Source organism: Agelaius tricolor, unplaced genomic scaffold (assembly GCF_023055355.1).
Source record: "Agelaius tricolor isolate 1412-34295 unplaced genomic scaffold, bAgeTri1.0.p SCAF_32, whole genome shotgun sequence".
Taxonomy (NCBI): domain Eukaryota; kingdom Metazoa; phylum Chordata; class Aves; order Passeriformes; family Icteridae; genus Agelaius; species Agelaius tricolor.
Window position 1 is genome coordinate 3,820,358 of NW_027269292.1, and position 25,087 is coordinate 3,845,444.

Sequence of the window (25,087 nt, forward strand, 5' to 3'; positions counted from 1 at the left end):
TTCTTGCCCTTTACAAAATGACCCATCTGTTTATTCTGGTGCAATGGCAACACAGTGCTGAACTGAGGGGAAAAAAAAAAAAAAAAAAGCAAAACAAGTGATTTTTGAAAAATCTGAGAAATTTTTGGTTCAGAATCAGTCAGAATTTCACAACTCAACAGCTTGCTCACACAAGAACCTGTGGGGTGGCCTGCTGCTTTCCCTTTGACAAACTTTATTAGACAGACATGAATCTGAAACACCCGAGCAAATTGCCTCCAAAGTTACTCACTGAATAATTCATTTTTTGCCTGATATTTTATACATTGGTTAAGCACCAAAATAAAGGCAGGAGGGAGGGTAAAATATGCATAATTTAAACCCCCATGTCTCTGTTCTGTTCTGCATCTCAGCTCTGTGTTTTCATGGATATGAACGTTACCACCTATAAACCAGGCAGACATTTCACCACACAGGCAGAATTTTGTCCTCCAGAGACAAAAAATTCCATGAGAGATCTCTACCTACAAATCCCATCAATGATTGAAGGGTTTGATTCGAATGTATTTATCTCCAAATGTACAGCTCAGTGTGAAAAACACTGCTCTCAATAAATCATAGCCATGATCACACCATGGGAGATGCTCAGGCACAGAGTCCTTGGATGGTCTTTTACATTGTATAACCACTCAAACACTATTTATTTCTGCATGGAACAGATGTTTTTCCATATGTCTAAATAACCCTTCTTCAGAAAAGTAACTCAAGCACATTAAATTTTGCAGACCAAGGAATACAGACATCAAGACTCATTGGTATTTTTAGAACATTTGGGATCTTTTCTATAGGGAAGTCAGTATTTCTCTTCGTAGAAAGTCACTAATCCTACTCCTCTGTATAAAACATAAATAGGCAGCTAAGAGTGAATGTGCAAGATGCTCTGACATGCTTTAGCACTCAGATCCTGACCTTACAATGGCAGAGATCCCAGCCAAGCTGTCTGGCCCATAACATTTCTCCATGCCAATGTAGCAGTTGCTATTTATTAGCCAATTAAAAATTCAGAAAACAATCTTGAGACTGGAAAAAAAAAAAGTTCATGATGCACAGTAAAACCCCTGAAAGAAGGAGAGGCTTTTAAGCACGGGCTCCTGATCCACCAACATCTGGCAGCTCTCTTTGTGCTTTAAACCCAGAATTCGATGCCACTCTCAGGGAGAAAAGTGTTTTGCTGAGGGCACACTCAGATTAAAAATAAGAATTGACACAAATCTGTCCCTTGAGTCGAATTTGACCCTTTTGAGGTTTTCTAATCAAAAATCTGAACACAATAAGGGCTGTTTAATCACATCAGAGGAGTGAAGAAGGATTTCCTCAGGGCTGCCATCACCGTGCTGCTCCCAAGGCTGGATGAGCCTGAACTGCTTCACAGCACCAGGAAAAGTCCTCACAGCATTTAGCAATGACTTATAATGAAATCTATAAATATTTTATGTCTGGCAATTAACTCTGCCCCCTTCAAAGGGGAAAAAAAAAGGAAATATAGAAAGGCTTCACCAAACCATTTAGTAACATGGCAAGTTCCTCCCCCAGCTATTTCAAGCGTGCCCATCCCAAAACCAATCCATGGACACAAATTTCAGTAATAAGCATTTTTCCTTCTCCTTCTTTAATGAGAGTGTTTTTCTCAAGGCTGTTGATGGTAAAGGAGCTTCCTAGATTCCACTGAAGGCTCTGGGTTTGGAAGGAAGCCTGCACAGAAACGTTTTGCTGGCACAGTGCTCCCAACAAAGGGAAGGCGAGTTTGGATTCCTACTTTTTATTTCTCAGAAATCACTTTGTGGGTAAGAACATCCCTCAGAGGAGCCTCTGATGATGAAGATCTTGCTGCAGAAAACACTGCAGTGTTCACCCACACTAGGGCAACATGAACCTTTATAAATATTTCATTTTCCTTGTTATTTGGAACATAAACTAAAAAAACCACAGCCAAACTCTCCAAGAATCCTCCTCTGTGACACTGACTGTAACAGTTCTTGATTTTACAGGTCAAGTAAGACTCTTCAGCAGACATTCCTCTTTCCTCCTCCTCCTCAGCCTGAGAGCTCCCAGCCAGTGTAAATTTATGGTGTCCTCAATGCTGCTGTGCCTGTCATCCATCACTGCTAAAGTTCATCCTCTTGAGTGCTACCAGGTCTGTTTTATACAGAAAACATATATGCATGAGCAACAGACCAAAAAAAAACAACCAAAAAAAGAGTGAAAAATACATTAAAAGCTTTAATTTAATAAATAAATAGCTTTTTTTGTTCTCTTTAGAAAGGGGAGAAGTTGTGTGGTTTTGGCTCCATCCTCATTTGACAAAATTCAGTCACCAAACACGTACTGGGAGTCCCTGCAATGACAACTGTAATTACAACTGTAATTAATTTGCCAACAAGAGGTTGGACACTTGTCTGCTGGTTGCATCATTTATCACTTAGATTCAGCCTTTAGCTGGGAGCTCTGCAGGCTGATATTGCCACAGAGGAAATAAAAAATTGGAAAGATCTTATGTTCTATTCAGAAAAGGTAATTCCAGAGCAATGTTTATCAGGATTACAGCAGGCACCAGGAAAATTGCTTGCATGGATGGCAGCAGAGTAAGGGCATTATTCCTCATCTGCAAGTAATGTAATTTTTTAAAAGAAGAAGAAAAGAAACTGCTCTTCCTCTATAATACCAATCTACAGATTAACAGAGGCTTTTTGGAGCCCTGCCAGCTAAGCCTTTGTAAGGCTGCATCCAAAACAATTATTAAAATTAATCCCAGGTACAAATGGACTTGCATAATATTAATCCTGCTGAAAGAAAAATCTGCTATGATAAATATGCAAAAAACTGACATGAGGAGCAAAGAAAACACCTTTGAAACCCAGTTTTGCTAAGACTGGTGAGATGCTGGGCCTGTAGGAGCACAGGAACATCACTGGTGGCACTCAGGGGTCCCTCCTTCCTTCTCTGGTGGCCACTTTGGCAACAATCTGGACATCCACAGCCAAGGAAGAAGCAGCTGGAGGTGGTTTTTTAGTTGGAGATTAAACCAAATTTAAAATTCTGGGAGAAAATTGCTTCCATGACTGACTGCACTATGTGTACAAGATAAAAAAATCTAAATGCAAACCAAATATTCATGAATTAGCAGCCAGAAATTACAACTTCAGGAGTCCTTAAGAAAATTCACTCATCTCAGAAAATGTGTCCTCACCATTACATGAGGCAAACCCAAGGAAACAGTAATGTGTGCCCTCCAGATGAACTTTCACATTTCAGAGACAACAAATGGTTTCAGATAATACTTCTACAATGTGCATAATCTAAATTATTAGATGGCAACATAATGCAATTAGCATGACAAAGCTTAATACTGATATAAATCCTTCTGTTACAGCTTATATTGAGAATTTAATTCTCAGGAAAAAATCTGTTCATTGCTCCTCACTGGGCCTTTGGTTTTTATAAATAAATTAATTGATGGGTTTTAAGTTTGCACGAAAAGCTTCATCTGCTGAAATAAACCAAAGATGTGCTGCAGATAGAATACTTAACTGCATTTTATTCCCTGTGCTGCACAGGGATCAGAGGTTTTGCACAACAGAGCTACAGCCATGGTGCAAAACTTCAGCTCCTCTGATCCAGGACTGACACATCTCTGATCAGAGGGGACAGGGGAAATCCATGAACTTCAGCAAGAGGAGAGGACAGAGCACACAAAGGTGTAGGACTGAGCCTGATGTGACTGCTGCATCTCCAGGCACATTCAGGGCATTCCCATCAAATTCATGGAGTGCTTCTGCAAACAGAAAACAATACCTGGTGCAAAGATTTGATTTTTTTTTCAATTCAGATAAAATCAATATCTCAAACTCTTCCCCATATCTTGGACATTCCTGTTCACTCAAGATCATAGCTAAGTGTTAGTGCTGCTTTGATTTTTGTTGGAGCTCTCTCCATTGCCCTTTTCTGAGATTTATGGGCAGCTTTAATGCCTTGAAACAGTGGCAGGGCCAATGACAAAGCACTTCTCAGCTCCAGCACTCAGCCTTTGCAGGTGCCTTTGGAATCTGACAGATTTTTGAAGCCAAAAGTGGTCTCTGACTTTGCACCTCCAACCCTTGGGATTAATTCCAGACAAATAAGGTGGGACATGAGCTATGGAAGGGCAAACCTCAGCTCAGCCACGAGGCACAAATCATCCATTCCATGAGCAGGGATTCTGCCCCACAACTGAGGATTATTCTGCCTGCACTGCAGGGCTGGAGCTGCTGAGAACGAGCTGCTCAAGCATTTTCTGCAAATGAGTTGCTGAGGAAGGAGAGGCCACGCTCTGGAGATCCTCTGACTCCAAGAAGAGATCTGAGAGTTTCTAACAGCCCTTCAAGACAAGGAAATAAATTCATCTGGTGCCAGAAACACCCTCACCAACCCCCACTAATGCAGCATTTCTGCTGTCACCCAGAGCAGCAGCAATCCCCATCCCAGGGAGCATTTGGAGCGAGGTGGGAGTCGGACCCACCTTGACGTGGACTCACTCTGACAGGCAATCAAAGGCACATCACAGCCAATTCCCAGCCTGGACAGACATTTCCTGCACCTCTGCCAATTATTATTGCTGGGCCTTAAAATCCTCCTCCAGCATTTCAACAGGCTTTGACTTAACATTAAACAACCTGCCCTGGGTTATTGTGATCAAGATGACAAAAGTCTAAACCACAAGAAATCCCATAGCTGATCGTGACCGACTGCATCTGGCACAGAAATCTATAAAAATGCATTATTTAAGAAAAAAATAAATTGTAGCTCAGCAATAAGATCAGTTCAAGCTGAAATAAAAATGTAGTTTCATAAAAAATATCAGTTAGAAAAGTCAAATCAAATTTGCAGTAAAATGAAACATGGTTTCAACATATAAAAAATAATTATAGTGTTAAGTGTTTACAAAATCGTATTATCTCCCCTAAGATAAACATGGTTTTAAAAGTGGTTAAAACAAATGTGTCTCCATGAACCACTGTTACTTCTAGTCCCAAATTCACCAATTTGCTTTAAATTCATTCACTGCCTTCTCCCCTTGCCCACAGTTTCTGCCATTACCTTTGTGCCTGGCTTGTCAATCACAGGATCAGAGACTGGCACCTCTCTCCTTCCATTCATCACTTCCCCATTTGCCTTCAGCACTCAGCATCATTAATTTATCAAGTCTCATTCCTTTCAACTCCCACGGCTACTTCAAGTGTGACAGAGCATGGTCTTGTGCTATTATTTTTATTTTTTTTTACATATTTCCTGTCAGGCAAAACAAATGAGGCTACTCTGCAGCAAGAACACAACATCAAGAGAAAATCTGTTACCAGAGCTTAACAGAAGTTTAAGTGCATGAAGTACAAACACAGCTCTATGCTGTATTATTATTTTTTAAATTATTTTAATAATTGTTATTAATGGGGAAGCACCTAAAAGAACCACAGAATTTTCCCTATGCAGGCAGGCATATTCTCATCTCTGTATTGTATGAACTATCTGTAAAGATCTATTAAAGCATTTAGACATGTTTTATTACCAAAGCAACAACATTTTTTTTCAGTAAGTTCTTCAGAAAAAGAGTAAATTTTGAGCCTGTCAACCAGCAAAATAAATTGTCCATCAGAAAGCAGCAGCATCCAGTTCAGCAGAATCCAGTTAACTCATTAGTCAGTGCCAGACACGGTGGAAATCTCCCCACAGAGGGATCTGGGCAGCCTCAAAGGTCACAGCAAACCTGGTTTCTGACATGCCACATCAGATTCCCAGAGCAGAAGCTGCACCAGCATAGCCAAGGGGTTTGTTGAAGATTTTGCAGTCAACTACCATTCTAGACCCTCAAAAATAAATTTTAAAAATGCAAAATAAAGGTTTACCATCTTTTTTTTAATCATTAACAAAATAATTCCATTTGGAAGTCACTGAACCATTTTCCAGAGATTTGACTTTATGCAACTGACTGTCCTCTATCAGCAAACCAGTCCATACCTAAAACTAAGAGAAAGAATTACAACAGGTTTGATCAAATGTGACATCTATCTGTGCAACAGCCACCACTGAGCCACTTATTTCACAGATAAATACAGACGCCATGAGTCAGATTTTCTCTTCCTTATTATTTTTTTGTATGACACTGCATTATAGATAAGAAAGAAAAACCACCTGAAGTCTCACCCTGCAGAAAGAACAATTCCCAAGTGCTCCATAAATAAAACTCAAGCAGTTCTCATGATGGAGAGATATTAATTTCAAGTCCCACATCTCTGCCTTTTTTTTTTCCCTATTATATATGACATTGTTCCATTATTGCTCTTCATCTCCAGCAGGACTTGGGCTGGGCCCCACAGTCTGCTGGTGATCCATAGGTTAATAAAATACAGACTTTAAACTGTACAAGTGACTTTATCCAGCACTTGGCTGATCATTTTTCCTCTACCTACCAGCTCCTCTGTCAATACATTCCCCACTCGAGTCTGACTCCTGCTCCTGATGAAGCTCAACCTTCTGACTGACTGAATAATTTCATTTTTTAGTCTGGCTTTAGTAGGTTTCAGCCCCAACACTCACAATCAGCACAGAAATGCTCAAGTGTCTCTTACAATATACAACCTTGTGGGATTTAATTTTTTAATATGCCATGGTTGAGAGGCCTCAGTTTAGAAAACAGGTTATCACTGAGTCAAGCTTTGATTTTATAGAGAATCAGCAATCCACTGCTTGTAAAAGCATTGGTTCCCAACAAACACACAGAATATAATTAACATAACACAATTAAGCAGTTTTTCTGCCTGCCTCAAGATTGTACTAAAAAAGTATATTAAACCCAACAGAAAAATGTTCTCATGTCTAATCAGTAAAGCAGGTAAATACTTTTTAAAATCAAAGCTTTCTCTGTTAAATAAAGAAAGGTTGAATACATGGACTGAAATAAAGCCCTAAATATGAATGCTGAATATGAACTAAGATTATATGTTTAAAACCTCCTCTGCAGAGAACTGTATTTACATAAACTGCAGGTTAACAAATGAAAAATGGCAAAAGCTGTGGATAAAAAAACTCTACAGGAAAGTATTAATTAGTCTGGTGTTGATGAAAAAAGAAACAAAAATCCTTACCCTAAAGCTTCTTATAATGCTCCTTGATAAAACATGGATTTGTGCTCACATATTACCAGTTTACTTATCATGCCCACAGCATCATGAAATGGAGAGTTTACAGTAAACAGTCCATCCAATAAAATGGTGATTTATTTTGGAAATGCAGGGTTAAATGGCAATATTGATTTGAAACACAACTCCTCCATTCAGAGAGAGATATCTCTGTACAGAGTCCCTGAATGTGACAGGATTGTTTGGGGGAAAATATGGCAAAGGAACAAGGAACAGAAATTAATTAGAGACAGTAAAACTGCAGCAGAAATTTGGAGATGCTGCAGGCAGGGGTATGGGAAGAGCAGGTCCTACAGGGGTTGGATTACTTCTGCAAATACATAAATACATAAATACATATCTATCTACTTTCCAACCCAAACCATTCTATGATTCTGTGACATATCTGAGGATGCTGGATCAGATTGGAACAATGATTATCCCAAGCATTCAGAACAAATTTTAAAAACCACCACCACACCCCTGATCTCTGAAAATGAAGTTTTAACCAGTGGAAAAAGAAACTTTTCCATTGAATTGGTGGGTGCCACACGACTCTGAAATCAGTATGCTGACAAGGAGATACTCCCAGTTTTGGGGCCTTATGATTCCTGAAGCAGACATCTGCTTCCAGATCCCTGGGGTTCTGAATTATTTTTAAACTCTGAACAAAGAACACTTAGTACCACATACTTCCAGTTTCACAGCTGGGTTATTTTAAGGAGACAAAAAACTTACTGGAGTATTTTTTTTTAAGTTTTGCAATATTTTAGCTTGAAGTTATTAATCTGTCCCTTGAGGATTCAGGACCTCCTAGAGCACTGATTTTAAATATTAAGTGTCTTTCAAAGATACAGGCTTCTCACATGGCCTTGAAATAAATGCCTGAAATATCTCAGTGCAATAACTCAAATGGAGCCCTTGTTAAGGAAGGGATTGGGTTTCTTCTTGATTAGAGAGCCACAAAATGTCCTGAGGTGAAAGGGGCCCACAAGGATCACTGAGTCTCCAAAGGGAATAGCCCAAACAGGGATCAAACATAGCCTTGGTGTTTCTGGCTCCAAGCAACTAAGATCTTGTCAGACACCAGAAACCTTATTCTCCAAATCTCCAACTGGAAAATGTAATCCCCATAAACATTTCCTGAGGCTGAGAAGCAAAGAGCTCTTATTTTCACAGAGCTCTGTGAAAGCAGAGAGCTCTGCAGAGCAGGGGCTGCAGAACCCATCTGAGGGCAGGAGAGTGGGAATTCTCTCCAGGCTCCTGTGGGATCCAGGCAGGACTCGTATCCTCTGTGTCTAATTAGCAATTTTTGGAAAAGACCTGTGTGGAAAGGTCCTTCCCTTGCAGGGATGTGCTGAGTGGGGAGTTTGGAGGGTCAGGCTGAGCCCTCCTGGCTGGGATTGCTCAGCACAAACCCAAACGCAGCTCCTGACCCCTGGGGGAACATGAGGAGCACAAAGAAGCAGATGGATGGATCATTGCTCTGCCATGGCTTGAGAGGAAAAGCCCAACCTGGAGGATGCACTGAGTCCCCTGACGTGACACAGAAAGTTTCCTCCCAAAAACCTGAAACAAGAGGCAAAGCCTCAACAAAACCTGGCCTAATATTGGAAGCCTGCTTCTGCATTTGTTAATGATTCATTACTGACTCGATGATTGTTTCAAAGTTCTTAATGAATTCAAACTCAATTTACTCACAATAACACAGAGCTTTAGTAAATTTACATCTTACATATTTACAATGGAATTAAATGTCCCTCTTTGTTGCAGCATGACAAATTTTGTAGCTGTCTCCAACTTCAAATTGCTAAACAGATGCTCAGTCAGCCTTCACTGAATCACCCAAATAGTCAGCAAAGATTATTGCTTGTCTTCTCTGCTGTTCTGTATCACAAACAAAAACATTTTTTTTCTCCAATTTTTTTTCAGAATAATTCAATTTTTTTTAAAAGATCATTAAAATGAGTTTTAAAGAAAATGATGGAATATTATTGCACAGTCTCAGCATCTCAGGATATGATCACAGAGGATATTTTTGAAGCAGCAAGTTTATGCAACGTCAGGGCAGCGAATATCCCAAAGGAAAACCCAACTCAGTAAAGCAGCACAAGGCACAAAGTGCTTTAGTCCCAACCATGCTATTAAAGAAATGTTTGCTTAAGACTGGCAGTTCTTGAAGTTTGATGAAGAGTTATTTACAACTCATTAATCTGAAGAATAAAAGTTTTACTCTTTTTTCCATTTTTAACTCGCTCTCCTGGATGAGCTATGAATAACAGAAGTATCAGAATCTCAGGAAATTCATTCCTGTTGACAAGACCTGACATTGCTGCGTTTACGACTTCTCACTCCTCCAAGGAGAGCTGCAAAGAAAATCTGAAGGCCATTAAATCAAAGTGATTTGCCAAACAAAATGATTTTATCATCTGAGGGAAAAGGTGGTCAACTGCTCAAAGCTTCTGCCAGCCAGTGAATGAAGACACTTTGGCAGCATCTTCTGCAGAGACTATTCCAGCAAGAAATGAAACACCATCTGCATGGCCAGAGAAGGGCAAACAAGGGGTTTGTACTGAAGAGCAATTCCTGATCAGGCCTTCAGGATGAGGGCAGAGTCAGGGCTCAATGGGGAAACAAACAATTAAAATGATTGTGTTAAAAACTGAATGAATGGAGCAAACAAACACTGTAATGAACTAAAAGTATCAACATCCACTGAAGTGAAATCCCTTGAATCACAATAGAAGAATCATAAATTGTATTTCATTTTACCCAGAGAATTAAAGAACTATTACATCTCTCCACCACAGTCAGTGAAGGCAGGCCATAACTCTAAAAGCCATCAGCAGTCCCCACACTTTGGTGGTTTTATCTTCTGCTGTTTATCAAGACGACGTGCCCAGAAATCACTGAGGTGGGAATAAAACTTAGGAGATCACCTAAAACACAGATGTACTGGAATAATTCAACACTATTGATTTTCATTAGAAAAGTTCCAGAGGAAACAGTTAAATATGTCAGGATTTTCACATCTCCCCGTTTTAAGCATAGCATGGAGCATTTGCCAAGGCGAGATACAAAAGGAACATTTCTGCTGGCCAAGTAAAATATTCTGTCTGGAGAAAGGGCAGCTTTGTTACTCTTTGTGGAAAATCCTTTCACCCTCACCTGTCCAAAGAGCTCTCAAAACAAACAAACAAACTTGGAAAACCCCACAGCAAAGACCCAAAAGAGAATAAAAGCTGAGGAGAAATGCCCATTAAAGGAGGGTGTCAAAGACTGGTTGTACAGCTCCTTTCCACCTGACGTTCCTCCACAGGGTTTCTACACTTTTCTTTGGTTTTAAATGGAAAAATGATCATTTCTTTTTCATTTTCATGCAGACTGGCATTTCTTCCCCCCAGTTTTTTTCAAGCAGACAGCAAGTATTGTCTCAGGAGCTAACAAGATATCTTGAAGGGACTCTGCAGACTAATAAAATGCTTTGAAGAGTATTAAGGAGGTCAATCTGTCCAATTTGTTTTAATTGAACTAGACACAGATGGTATATGGTTTAGTTTAATTAGGCTGTAGATAAAGAACATTTCAACTTGCCAGTGTTGGGATAAATCACTAAATAGCAGCATATACTTGAAAATATATAAGGCCAAAACCTTTGCTGCATAACTGAGAAATTGGGGCAATTTCTATGAAAGGATCAAAAGACTAGTCCCATTAGAAAAAATACAAAAAAAAATTCACAAGGCCCTACATAAATTATGAGTAAATTGAGAAAATTGAAAAATGCATTCTGAGAAACATTTATTTACTACAAAAGTAATGCTGGTTCTTTCATTACAGGGACATAATACAATAAGGCACAGTAATCTATCACAAACTATAGTTACAATTAAATAGATTATTCTACCCATCCATTAAGGAGATCTAATTATGGACTATCATTAGCAAGGACATAATTCTTTTTTTCCTTTGTTTTTTCGATTACTACCTATTTGTTTTCTCCCTTTATTGACAAACTTCACTTCTAAGTTATCATCTTTCAAGTCAGAATAACATTAACAGTCTTTTAAAAACTGGCTATGCTCACATGATTGTGCACAAGGCTGGGAAGACTGGAGAAATCCAGTTAAAGCTGTTTTCCCTGGTCTACTTTCTGAAATTATTATTCCAGGAAGCTTTTTGAACCAACAGTTTCCTGCCACTGGCCTTATTTACAACTCCACCTCTTTTTAATCACAATGAATAAAACATATACAAAAGCTGCAAAGCTTATAAAAAAAAGATGGGGTGACAGCTGAGCTCTGTATTTTAGACAAAAAAGATGGGGATGATGGGCACATTTACTCAAATGAACTGCAGCAAATGCCCAGCTGATGGTGGTGACTGCAGGGACAGAGAGCCCAGTTCTGCACCTGCAGAAGAAATTTCCCCTTGCTGTGATTATTTGAGTCTCCTAAATCTCAAGGACTGTGGGAGGACACCCTAAACCCACAGCAGCATCTCAAATTCCATTTCCTACTAAATGAACTATAAATTTTTTATCTGGTTTTACAGGCATCACTCTCCATCATTTCTCCAGCAGTTGGTGCCATCACCACCAGAGCCAGAGCTCTTCCTGCCTGGGATTCTGTAGGAAATGCACCGAACACTTTTGTATAATCAACATTTTCCTGAGGGCTCTGAGTAGAATAGATACAGCACAGTTTATGTGGCATCTTTTGAGCTTTCCTTGCAGTTGTAAATCTCACACACTCTTTATTTCTGTGTTAAAGAAACAGTTTAAATACCAAGTTTGTAAATCAAGCACAGTTCATTAAGCACCAAAGACTCCCACTGACTCAGATGCAAATTTTGTACTAATGTTAGAAATGCTTGGAAACCCACTGCTTCCCAGACCTTTCCCTGAATTTCTCCAAACTTCCAAAGCAGCACCTTGCATTCAGAACATTCTGCAAATCTCAGCTGCTGGCCCATGCAATCCAGAGCAGTTCTCATTTTTATTGAGCTCTCCCTTGACAAACAAGTCAAGGAAAAAAATTGGAATGCTGAGCCACATAACTTTCAGTGCTGCAGGTTTTTTCCACCCAGGTATTTGTGGAACTGCAATGTTTTTAGAATAAATATATGCCATAAATACTTTGAGATATATGACATTTCTGCAGAAGTAGACACACAACTGCATAACAAAAAACCCTATGCAAATAGTAAATATTTTGTACTTTGAACAGCACAGAACACCCTCACCAACTCCCACATCAGGTGTTGATTTATTAACCTAATTTTCAAAAGCACCAAGTGCCTCCTTGCAGCTCCTGTTGGCTCTGCTGGGGAACACAAACACTAATGAGCATGGAAAATGAACAATATCTGTGTGCACATGCCTGCATGTGCATGGATGAGGGATTCCACATCCCCTTTAGAGTAGGGCACATTTTGCCAAAAGGCCTTAATTAAAAAAAATAAATCTCATCTTCCAGATACCTTCATGCATGACATTCTCAGAAGGCAAAAAAAAAAAAAAATCTGCTATTTCCAAGAAGGAATTTGATTTTTAATGTGATCCTTTTGAACCCCAACTTCAGGAAATGTTTAATTTTTGGAAGGCTGCATTGATTAAGATGCATTGGTCTTTTATTGCAGTGAGTAATAACCCAAATTCTTGGAGTGTATCCCCAGAGTATTGGCAAAACAAACAGTGATGAACCTGAGGGAGGGGCTGCAACAGGAGCAGAGCGACAGGAAAATGAAATGCAGCCCAAGGACGGCTGAAGTGAGAGAAAATAAAACGCTGCTTTTTTCCCCCTTTATTTTAGAACTACTTGGAAATGAAGTTTTATTAGAGGAGCCATGTAGAGAGCTTTTTGGATAATTGGTTAGCTGAGAAAGGACATTTCGATGTGATACCAATGGATAAGGATAGGGGAAACAAGCTGGGAACTGAGCAACCAGTGCCCAATCACTGACAAAGGTCACAGTGACCTTCCCTGAAACGGGAAGACGAGGGAGAAAATCGCTTGCCAGAAAATGTAGTTATCTTAGGTAGAAAAGTTAGAAGAATGCAAACATAGAAGCAAAATAATTGTTAGAAGATAGAAGTAGGTGTGGTTGATCTAAGTGTGCTTTAACCAATAATGAGCTCAGCTTTTGCAATATGTATAAGCTTCATTAACACCAATATAAATATGTGTGGGGTTTCAATAAACTTCGGGATTTGCAATTCACGCATATGGTGTGTCGCATTTCTCCCGCCGTTCACGACAGAGCCATTTCTGGACTGTTATGCCACTGAAGTGCCTTGATTTGGACACAGAGCTCCTGGTGAGGAGCCTGGAGGAGCTGGGCTCTGGGCTCTGTGGCCTCGTTTGACCCCGGGGCGCTGCTGCTGCCAACCACAAGCCCTGGGAACCACTTGGGCTTGATTGGAGCTTCCAAGATGCGCAAACAGCTGCACCTTCTGACAGAAGAGCCAAGGATTAGTCTGGAACAGGAGAACAGAACATGTTCTACCCCTCTCTATAATGCACTTCCAGCATTTAAAGTGTATTTCTGGTTCTCTTAATTTCACCTCCGTGCAGCCAGGTTTCTGAACAAAACGTGTTAAATATAAACCCGTTTGTGCTTGACCAAAGTCTTTCATATTATTTATGGAGAGTCCCCTTTGAGCAGGAATATTGAACAGAGTCTGTTGATTGCAGAGTTCTTTTTATTTTCCTGAATGGTCCAATCATGCTCTTGGCACATGGAGAGACAAGTAGCAGATGTTAAACAGAACTCTGAGGGATTTATGTATTTCTCCTAAAAGTTACAGGACTGCTTTATTTCTAGTGGGTTTGGGGTTTTTTTTACTATCCTTCTATCTATTTTGGTTCTGCTTCTCCCAAAGTCTAAATACCAAAGTATTTTGACTCCTATTCTTTTTGGTATTAAAACAGTGTATTGATTTCACTAAATTTCAAAATTGACAACTGAATTTTGGTAGAACAGGATCAACATGACAAAAAAAACTCCTAAAAATTTGAGAATAATCACAAAAATCAAAACCTTTGCTTATTAAAATTCTTATTTTTCTTTCTCAAAGGAAGTAAAAATAATATAGTTTTAATATAGTTTAAAAAAGAGGATGCCATTAATATGCACTGAGGAATGGGACTTCAGGCTTCAGATTTAACAATCCCAATATATCTACTCATAACTAGGTCAATCTGTAGATACTAATATAGACCTTGGAAAATAAAAGTGGATTTTGACTAAGAAAGAATTTCACAAAGCTATTTATAAGAAGGAATGCCCAGATCATCTTCTTGCTGCATGGTAAGATTGTAGGACTCAAATTATCTTTAATTAAACACAAACAATTTTTGCAGGAAGGAAACAATAATTTGGGATAATCCCAGATTTCAAATGATTCTAAGGGAAAAAGTTATTTTAAAATAAAACCTGAGACAAAGAAACAAAGAACCTTCTCCACAAACATTGCATGTATTTATGCATGGCCTATTTAACACAGGTTTTCTATATATTCTCATGCCAGTCTGTTCCCAACTCCCTCAAACCTCATCACTGCAGTCAGGTTGCTTTTTGTCCTATTTTTGGACAGGGTAAATCAGAATTTTTCTACATCTCTGCTTGTACATACACCCTAAAAGGAACCATTCTCTGGTGCTCACTGGAGTCCCTGTCCAATCAATCATCATTTGCTTTTCATTCCACGAAATCAGACTCTCAAACTGCACCTGCCTGTGATTTTTCAGGCCACTTTTCCCACTGGAATGACCAAAATCCATCTGAAAGATGGAGGAAAAAAGTTTTTATTCCTTTTCACGTCTTTTTACCCAATCTCTGGCAACACAAAATGAAGAATATTGACCCCATGGACCCCAGTCTGTGATTTACAATTCCCAGCATTGTAATTAGACACCAAGTGCTCAATTTAATGATAATAAAGCAATTAGGTGGATAGGAGAAAAGGCTATTTGCAGACCAAAGATGGATAATTTCTCATCTTATTATAACTTTTATAAAAAGAATGAAGACCTTAAGATTCAGGAAATGCCTTTTCAAGAGGGGTTACAGAGAAATTGCTTTTAAAAATTACAGTGTTTCTATTAGGTTTAATTTTAAGACTTTCTTTTTGATAAACTCTTTAATTAATGTCCCTGAAGTTAATAATTTGCTGCATTCTACCACTACTTCACTGCTGATAGGTTCTAACCTAAATAATAACCAGCTTTCAAAAAACTCCAAGTTTGGGGCTTTTTTTTTTTCTTTTCTAAAAAAAGAAAGAAAAGTAGCCAAAGCTATGCAGACACTTCTTCCAGCTATTTTTGTAGAGGCTTTTATCCCCTTTCTGGTCCGTTCTCTGCTGGTCTGATGCTCCTGTTACCATAGAAACAGACCTGAAGGTGCTTTGATACAGATTACAATGGTGTTCCCAACACTGAGACATTTCTTTCATCCTCAGTTCAGCAGGTACTGTTCTCATGGGGACAGAAAGGAAAAGGAATAAATCAATCTCTGACTTTTCCATCAATTAAGTTCTCATTAGCAGAATTTATGATATGCTTCTGCCTTTAGTTTATGAGCTCAGCACTGATCACTGGTACTTTAAGGACTGAGGTTCATTAATTACACAGGCCATGCCACTGTAATTTATTTGCAAGGGAACAGCAAAAATCAATTTACGAAGGGAATCATGACTGGGATTGTATTAACTTCAGCAGAAGCATCAGGATTTGGTTTTTCAGCACAGGTAATGCTCCATTGCCTTAAAATCTGCTTGCATCAAGTTTCATTGGGCTGCTAGAAAAAACAGATCAATTATAAAATGACAGAATATTAAGATAACACTTCATACATGTTCCCTGAGGTCAATGATTACTTCAAGACAAATCCTGTCTTTCCCAAAGGCTGAAGAAAAATCTGTGAGCTGTTTGGATCTCTTCAGAGTATGACCCAATAATGGACATTAGTGAAAATGAGAAAACACAAGAGCAATGGCCAAGAAGGAAACCAAACTGTTCCTGCTCATGCAGAGCTTCCTTGATGCTTCCCCAGCAGCCCATGGATCAATGGAGCTGCAGTGCAAGGGGTGGCAGCTGCTCCCTGCCCAGCCAGGATGTCCCCATGTCCCCTCCCTGCTTTTCCTCCCTCTCTCATCTCTCTGTTCCAGGGTCACAGAATATTAAGATAACACTCAATACACCTTCCCTGAGGTCACTGATTACTTCAAGACAAATCCTGTCTTTCCCAAAGGCTGAAGAAAAATCTGTAAACTATTTGGATCTCTTCAGAGTACGACCCCATAATGGACATTAGTGAAAATGAGAAAACACAAGAGCAATGGCCAAGAAGGAAACCAAACTGTTCCTGCTCAGGCAGAGCTTCCTTGATGCTTTGGATCAATGCTCCATGGATCAATGGAGCTGCAGAGGAAGGGGTGGCAGCTGCTCCCTGCCCAGCCAGGATGTCCCCATGTCCCCCTCCCTGCCTTTCCTCTCTCTCTCATCTCTCTGTTCCAGGGTCACAGCACCTCCATAGAAGAGCTTTGCTCCTTCCTAAGAGTACAAGTTGTTCTTTTCTCCCCACCCCCAGAGGAGCTTCCCTGGAGCTGTGATTTACACCAAGGAGCTGAGGCCACATCACTTCAACTCAGCAGAGATCAGCAAACTTCTCCAGCACCCCAAGGACAGAGCCTCAGCCATCCCCAGAGATGGGGACACTCTGGTGACACATTAAAATCACTCTGAGCATATGGGATCTGCAGTGCTTTTCAAAATTAGCCCACTTCTTTTATGCCAAATTAAGATTGAATCTAATTTTGGTGCAAGAACTGCCACCTCAACAAACAGACAGTGCTAAAAATTGCCAGCATTCTGCAAGGCTCTCTCAGTGGTCTGTCTGTGTCTCTTCCAGCTCCTGAGTTCAGTGTGCCATAATCACTCTTCTTTATTTTAAAACCCACAGAGTTTTGGGGGTGGAACCTGATAGAAATGTCTATGGTGCATTTTACACATGATATCTCATGTAACAAAACAATTATTAGTAATTCTTAGGCATTCTTCCCCCTTAAACCCAAGTGTCAGCACATTTACACAGAGTTTAAAGATTGACACGAGACTTTTGCCAAGGGGAAACAAAAGCTAGCTTGGAAATAATGAATCTCAACCCAAATTGCACAAAAGTCAATATATTCTTAACAACTGGAAAATAAGTGCTGTTGGAATCATGCCAACTTCAATTTGGGGAGTTAAATAGAGTTTTGATGGTGAAAATCTGCACCCAGGAGTTGCTGCCACCACAACTGCACCTCATCCTCAAGATTTCTCTTTACTACTGGGAATAACTTAGCTGTGAGTTCTCCTTTTATAGTCCCACTGCCTAATTGTTCTGCAGTGCTAACTTGTGAAAATCAGGGATATTTTTAGGTTCATCATTTATATACATTTCCTAACTGTCTGAGCAGAGCTCTGTTCAGTGATTAACTCTTACCAGCATCACCTATGTTATATTCTATATTGCACAGGAAATGGCTAGAAAGAAAAATATAAAGTCTAAATTTTATGATAGAGCTATTCAGCACTTGCACTGTTCTGGATTGGGAAAATAAAAAAATACATTTTTATAAATAAAAAGCTATGAACTTTCAAATCTCAGAGGCTGTAACAAAAATCTAAACTGCACTGCCAGCGTCTCAGGCATAAACTCCATGAACTGAAAGCCTGAAGGGCTGCACTGGAGGATGGGAGCACAAATGTTCCTTGGAGTGCCACAGTGTGCAGGCAGCCACCCACCATGGATCTCCTTCCCATGGGGTGCTCAAGGAGAGGATTCACACAGCTCCTTTCACACTGCAGGGAAAATTTCCATGCAGATGGACACAGAGCCAGTCTGGAGATTGGGTTGCAGGGAAAAGGTGGGAATTACCAGTAGTTAGAAAAGTTCATGAACCTGTTCCTTTATAATTTAATTCTGCTTTTGCTGAGGATGGTTTACTGTAGCTAAAAGCCATTTCAGCTGCAATAAAAGGAGCCTGTGCTTTAATTTAAGAATAGAAGGTACACATGTTTTCTAGGGGGATGATTAATTCAAACCCATTCCAGCACAAGAACTGCTTTCAGGTTAGCTGGGATGAGGCATTCAGGAGAGCAGTCAAAGCTCTCAGTACAGCCAGGATGGGCAATTCCTGAACCTCTGTGCCCAGAACCTCCCCCCAGTGCTGGAGCAAAATGAGCCCAATATTTCCTCAGGATGCACAGACATTTTTCTGTCTTCCACTAAAAAGAATATTACCTCTGCATTGAGTTTGTTCAAATTGAAATTTCATTGTCAACCATACTTTGTAATGAGCCCCTGTCACACAGCACCATGGAAAAAAATAATTAAAATATTAGAAATCCAAGCAACTTTTACCCACTATTAAATTTTAGGGCTTTGAAGTCAAAACCACAGAAATGAAACCTTTATTTCTCCATGAACTGCTTTGGATACTCTTCAGAGATTCATAAGCCAGGGTAACCACAAGCAAGAAAATTTTTTAAGAAAAATTATCCTGCTGTCCTGTAAAATTTGTTCTAAAGCATTTATGATAAATAACAGAAAGAATACAAATTTTCAGCTCCTTCAGTATCACTTACTGCATTGACTGTGATCATGCTGATTTTGTTATCCAGGACATGCTTTTGGGGAAAAGGCTGTGATAATATAGTAAGGAACATCATATTTTGACAAAAATATGTTTGCACTGTAATTGCTTTTTATTAAGAATATTACCTACTGCCTGCATCTAATAATGTCTATTGCAAACAAAATCAATGTGATTAATAATTATCATAATTAGAAACCACAGACATATAAAACATTTTGAGTTGTTTCCTTAATCTATAAATAGAGGGGGCTTTATATTTTCTGTTTAGGGAATGCAATGAAAAATTGCATCAGAGCTGTTTAAGAATCACTTCCAAAAATTCATCCAGGCTTCTTTTAAAGAGGACATTTTTGTCAATCTGGCCAGCAGTGAACTGCTTCTTGCCAGGTCTCCCTGCAGTTGTGTCTCTTTTGTGATGAAGCAAGAAGGTTTTCATCTTAATTAAACAGAAAATATTTCTGGGACAAGATGGCCTATTACTCAAAATTCAGATTAGCAATGAAACCTTTGCCCCAAACCTTAGTGAGATATGGTTGGATTTGATGATCTTCAAGATCCTTTCCAATCTAAGTGATTTAATGATTCTATAATATTTTATCAAATTATGTTTGTTGCTGCTCTAGTCTCAAAATGTCCAACATTTATAACAGTTGTTTTCCATTGTAAAAAACAACTACAGAGTTAAAAGCAAATCAGACAAGCCCTGCTGCTGTATTTCATTATCCTTGGAAAAAGATTGCAAAGCTTTCTGATGAAAATCCCTTTTTAACTAGTTCTATAGTAAATCTTAATACTGTGCTTCCAGTTACTGCCTTTTCTTCTCATGAGTTTGGTCTGGGTTTCTTTAATTCCCTAAGCCAGTCAAGCAGCTCTCTTTTTCCACTCTGAAACCAGCCTCCTACATGTAAATATGATCTAGAAACATGATTAAATGCCAGTGGGGGAAAAAGAACAGGAAAAAAAAAAAAAGAAAAATATTTCAGCATTTCCTGGAACTGAACAGAAATCTGGTCAAGACACCTAAGCCCTCCAGGGCAGACCAGTTATATTAATTTATTCTGGCTTAGTACAGAGGTGATTCTTCAAATCATTTTTCTCAGAGCCCCAGCCATGAAGTGAGCAGTGTAACAGTGCAGTAAATGTGGACATCAGCACTCCCTGAGCCTCAGGGCAAACCCAACCCCCTCCTGCCATTTCTGAATTCAGAGTTTCCCACTGGTCCCCCAGCACATGAATTTTTAAGGGTCAATCTTTCTCCTTGCAGCTCTAGAATCACAGAAACCATAAAATGAAAATCACAGTGGAGCCTCCCAGGGCTCATGTGCCATCTCCCCACAGAGCACTCAGGGAAAATCCACAGCGCTGTGGAGAGAGGGAAAACCCAAGAAAAAAAAATCTTAATTTCTTCTATTGGCAGCCCCTTGCAAGAGTTCCCCATCACCACACCCAAAACCACCTGCCCTGTTATGGAGTTATTTGTCCCTTGCCACAAACTGCCTTTAAGAGACCTGGTCACAGTTTAAGAGACAAAAAAATACTCAAAGATTGTGATATAAAGACCTTTAACACTTCAGTTCTTTCCCAAATTCCAAATGGAGAGTTGCAGAATTTAACACAAAACATTTCCCTGAACAACAGAATCATGATTTCTGTGATATCTCTGCTTTGTACAGGGGTGCACAGCTGGCCAGCAGGGAGTTTATGATCCACTGAAAATCCTGCTTCAGTGTCCTCTGAACCACTGTCTTCATGATCACACTGATTTACTTTTATTTTTGCTTTTATATTATTTTTTCTTCCTCTCACCAGTGATTTTTTTTGTTGTTTTAACAAATTATATCTTAACACATAGAAAAAGAATCTGAAATATTGATCACACTGATTTCATTTTATTTTTGCTTTTATATTATTTTTTCTTCCTCTCACCAGTGATTTTTTTTGTTGTTTTAACAAATTATATCTTAACACATAGAAAAAGAATCTGAAATATTGATCACACTGATTTACTTTTATTTTTGCTTTTTTGTTATTTTTTCTTCCTCTCACCACTGATTTTTTTTGTTGTTTTAACAAATTATATCTTTAACACATAGAAAAAAATCTGAAATATCGATCACACTGATTTACTTTTATTTTTGCTTTTTTGTTATTTTTTTCTTCCTCTCACCAGTGATTTTTTTGTTGTTTTAATAAATTATATCTTAACACATAGAAAAAAAAATCTGAAATATTGATCACACTGATTTACTTTTATTTTTGCTTTTTTGTTATTTTTTCTTCCTCTCACCAGTGATTTTTTGTTTTAATAAATTATATTAACACATATAAATTATATCTCAAATTATATCTTAGAAAAAAATCTGAAATATTGGACTCTAGAATTGCATTATCCCAATATCCAACCCACTGATGAAAATACCCAACTCCTGCAGAACCTCACAGCTGTTCACATTCCCACTGAGCTTTCAAATGTGCTTAAGATAATAAAGCTCCCAAAAAATGTCAGTATCAAGAGGATAACTGACTTGGAAATTGCAGTATGTCACCTTTGACATCCCTGGCTTCAGTTACCCTGCAATGATGAGAGGGTGAAAATATTTGCTGTTTGATTTTATGTAAGGACACATCTGGATCTTCCCATCCATTCTCTCCTAGGTGCTTAAAGGCTAAAAACTCACCAAGCACAGTCAGATTTCAAATCCTCTCACGACTGAGTCACTCACTCTCATTTAAATTATTTTCACTTTTTAATTTCTATTTATTTTCCTCATAATCCTCCCTTGGATTCTCTATTATTATAATCTGAAAGGGAAATAGTGCAGATCCAGAGGCCATGCTCTGTGAGTTCTTGTGCACTCAAAGTCTCATAAACTTCTACTGAAACACAAAATACAGTCAAAAACTTTTTTAAATTAATGCTTGGGGTTTTTAATTACGTGCAGAATGTAATTAGGAACATTTTAATATATAACAAAGACGCCTTCTGGTCATGGAATTCCATTAACAAAGAAAACAAATATTTAACTCCATTTTGCAATAAACTGACCAATTATCCCTCAATATTGCACACACCTTAACAAAGCTCATTACAGCAGCACCCCATTGCTGAGGCTGCTCTTACACCTCTACACTGATTTACCACCGTTTGAAGTATTTCACCCATGACTTCAAATAGTTTTAAGAACATGAAGCCCCTTCCCAAAGCAAGCACCTGAGCTGGAGATGAGGCCTCCTGTGACTCTGCAGGGCAGCAGCAGCAGGAGCTGGTAAATTCCCCTCAGCATCACCACAGAGAGGTGGCCATAAAGAGAAGATGAATAATTTCTGGTGAGAGCTGTTACACAGCAGGAAAACGACTTCCTGAGCTGCTTTTTCCTAAGAAACCAGAGCTCACACCCTGCCAAGTAATAAGGAGATACACAATTTTCTGATTGTGTGACTTCTTGTTTCACTGAAACAGGATATTGCTCCCCAGACACCACCACTGCAATGGATGAGCACTTTATTCCCAAGTATTATTTTCCTTTTGGCACAAACAGACATTTCAACCTCACATTTCAGCTACTCTGAGTAAAACAAGAAGAGACTCACTTTAAGCTTTCCTCTTTTACACTCACCTTTATTAAGGCATTATTTTGCAAGGACTGCCTCATTTATATTAAAAGTACAGGGCACCATAATTTAACATTATTCTGATACACAACAATTATTATTATATAATGATTGTAATTATTATAATTATTGCTCTGGAAAATTAATTTTATTAATGACAGTATTAGTCTTACAATTAATGGAAAGGTAACACTGGAGCATTTGAGTACACAAATTAATTGTGCACCTGCACAAAGTAATTTAGAAAAGGATGGTTTAATATTTAAAAATCTGCTAAATGTTATGATAAGCTTTATAGCACACTTCATTTCAGAACAAAGCTTGTAGCAACTGGGAGAGGAATCAGTTGCTAAATTATGAAAGGGTTGAAATTATAGTCAAACATTTCAGTAAATTAAAGTATAATATTCTACAATCCTCTTTGTGTAATAGTACCCACTAATGTAGCACAGTTTTAATAAAACATATTTATTTTCTCATTGCTTTTAATCTTCAAACTGGTTTTGAGCTATTGCTGCTGTGTAAATATTGAAAATGATCATTTGGTAACCCAAATACAGGAACGAGACCTTAGGCTGATTTATTTAATCACTGAGCCCAAAACCCCAAATCACAAAATGCAGTCAGCAATGCTAAAGACCATTAACAACCTGTCACAGACTCTGTCACCATGCAAATATTCTCAGTAAAATTAAATGGTCTCACACACAAACGTGTGTTCTCATTTCTGAACTGCAGGTGAACAACCCCAAAGAGCCATCTTATAAAAAAAGAAAAATAATCAAGAGCACTTTTAAGAACCAAATCATTCATGATGAACACAGCAGAGCTACTCATGAGTGTCACCTCTCAATCAAGAATAACTTCCATTAATATCCTACATCACAAGTGAGCACTAAGCTAAAACCAGATTTGGGTTATTCTCCTTGTGGCTTTAGGACTGACCAAAGTAAATCAGAAATCATCTTCTGATTAGAAAATGTAGGTCTACAGTTCATACCCACAAATCATTGCTTGTAGGTATGAACTATATTCAGAGAATGAGGAATTCAGCAGATATTCTTTAACTGTTCAGACTTTTGCTGAAACTGTGGCCCCCTTGGGCCCAACAGGGGTTTTGCCATCAACAATGTGCAGCCAGATCAGGGGTGAGAACACCACCCACGCAGGGCTGACCTGGGTTTCAGCCTCTCTGCAGCTCAAGGCACTCCAAATACACAACTCCCAAATTCCAAAAGCCTGCTTTAGCTGTCAACTACATTTACAGAGCCAAATGCCCCACTGCAAAGCTTAAAGAAATCAGGACCTGTCAGAAAAGCAAAGGTATGAAGAACAATTTGGGTTTCTTGTTCTTGCCTGAGCAGTGTTTTATTGGTAAGGTCTGTATCAGCTAAATAAGAGATACTGAATGCTCCTAACTTAATTACACTTCTAACTTTAGCATTTTTCTTCTGCACCTAAATATAAAATATGTGAAATGTATTAAAATGGAAGTTTTAAAAATTCTTCTCAGTTCTTCAACGTTTCCCCATATTTAAAATTAAAAATGAGAGAACTTTTTAATATCTGAAATTTTCCAAGACCCCTTGTGGCTTCTGCCCATACATTGTTCACTGACCTCCTGGCTGGCATATTGAAACAATTCATGAGAAGCTCATTAAAAGCTAGCAGGAAAATTCTTCTGGTGCATTTTATCAGAGGAGATAATAGCCTACAATCTAGAGCATGAATATGTGATAAGAAACAAAACAAAGCCATTCAGACAAAGAACACTTGGAATGTATTGTTCCCATAAGCAGATGTTAAATTACTTCACTGTAAAGTGGGATTTATAAAACCCAAAGAAATGTTATTTTTATGTGAACAAATGAGATCAGTTTATTATTTCAGCAGGGTGACACAAAGATCCTGCACATGTGTCTCACCAGGCAGGCAGATGTGTGGAGAGGAAAAACTGGTTGTGGACCAAAAATGCCACAAAAGTACTGACAGAGGAGGATGGAATGGGAGTGTCCAGACTCCTAGACTAGCTCAAACATGAAAATAAAATAAAAACCCAGCAAGCCAGCTGGCTCAAGATGAAATTGTCATTTAACTGGAGCTACAGATCTTTGTGTGCAGTGAGACAAGGACCAGAGACAACTCAAAAGATACACTTTGAGATAAGATAGATACTAAGAAAGCTCAGAGAAAGCTTCAGCCTTTCTGGGAATTGTTAATATCAAATACATCCAACATAAAGCAAAGAAAATAAAATGCTGATTGATGGCTGGGTGAACGCCTCAGGGTGGGCATGTTCTGAGGATATTGTTCTTGGTCACACACTCAAGATTACTGCTCTTCCCAAAAATAGATTTTTCAGTCCATAAACGTTCACTTCACAACTGTTAAAACCCACTCGGACTCAATTATCTGTCGTGAAGAAGCCATTGATCCTGTTTGTAATCCACTCTCATGGGTGTAACAAGATAAATCTGTGTAAAGCAGGGTCTGGAAAGTCAATGTACTCACATCAGTGTCAGGCCCCTTGTCAGCCCCAGGACAGGAGAAGGTAACGAACTCATGGCACCTCTTGTGAACCACAAAACAGCAAACTGGCAAAAAAAAAAGGGGAAACAACAGTTAGAGTGGTTGGTGGTGGTGT

General features: G+C 38.8%; 1 protein-coding gene across 2 annotated transcripts in view; it reads right to left on the bottom strand.

Annotated features, from left to right (window-relative positions):
- The window catches only part of PRKCA (protein kinase C alpha), a 152,917-nt gene that overhangs the window by 67,819 nt on the left and 60,011 nt on the right, over positions 1 to 25,087 (bottom strand). For both annotated transcript variants that reach the window (XM_071451209.1, XM_071451207.1), the window contains exon 3: positions 24,955 to 25,037. In XM_071451209.1, the coding sequence (XP_071307310.1) occupies positions 24,955 to 25,037 (83 nt within the window). The remainder of the gene's footprint in view (positions 1 to 24,954; positions 25,038 to 25,087) is intronic.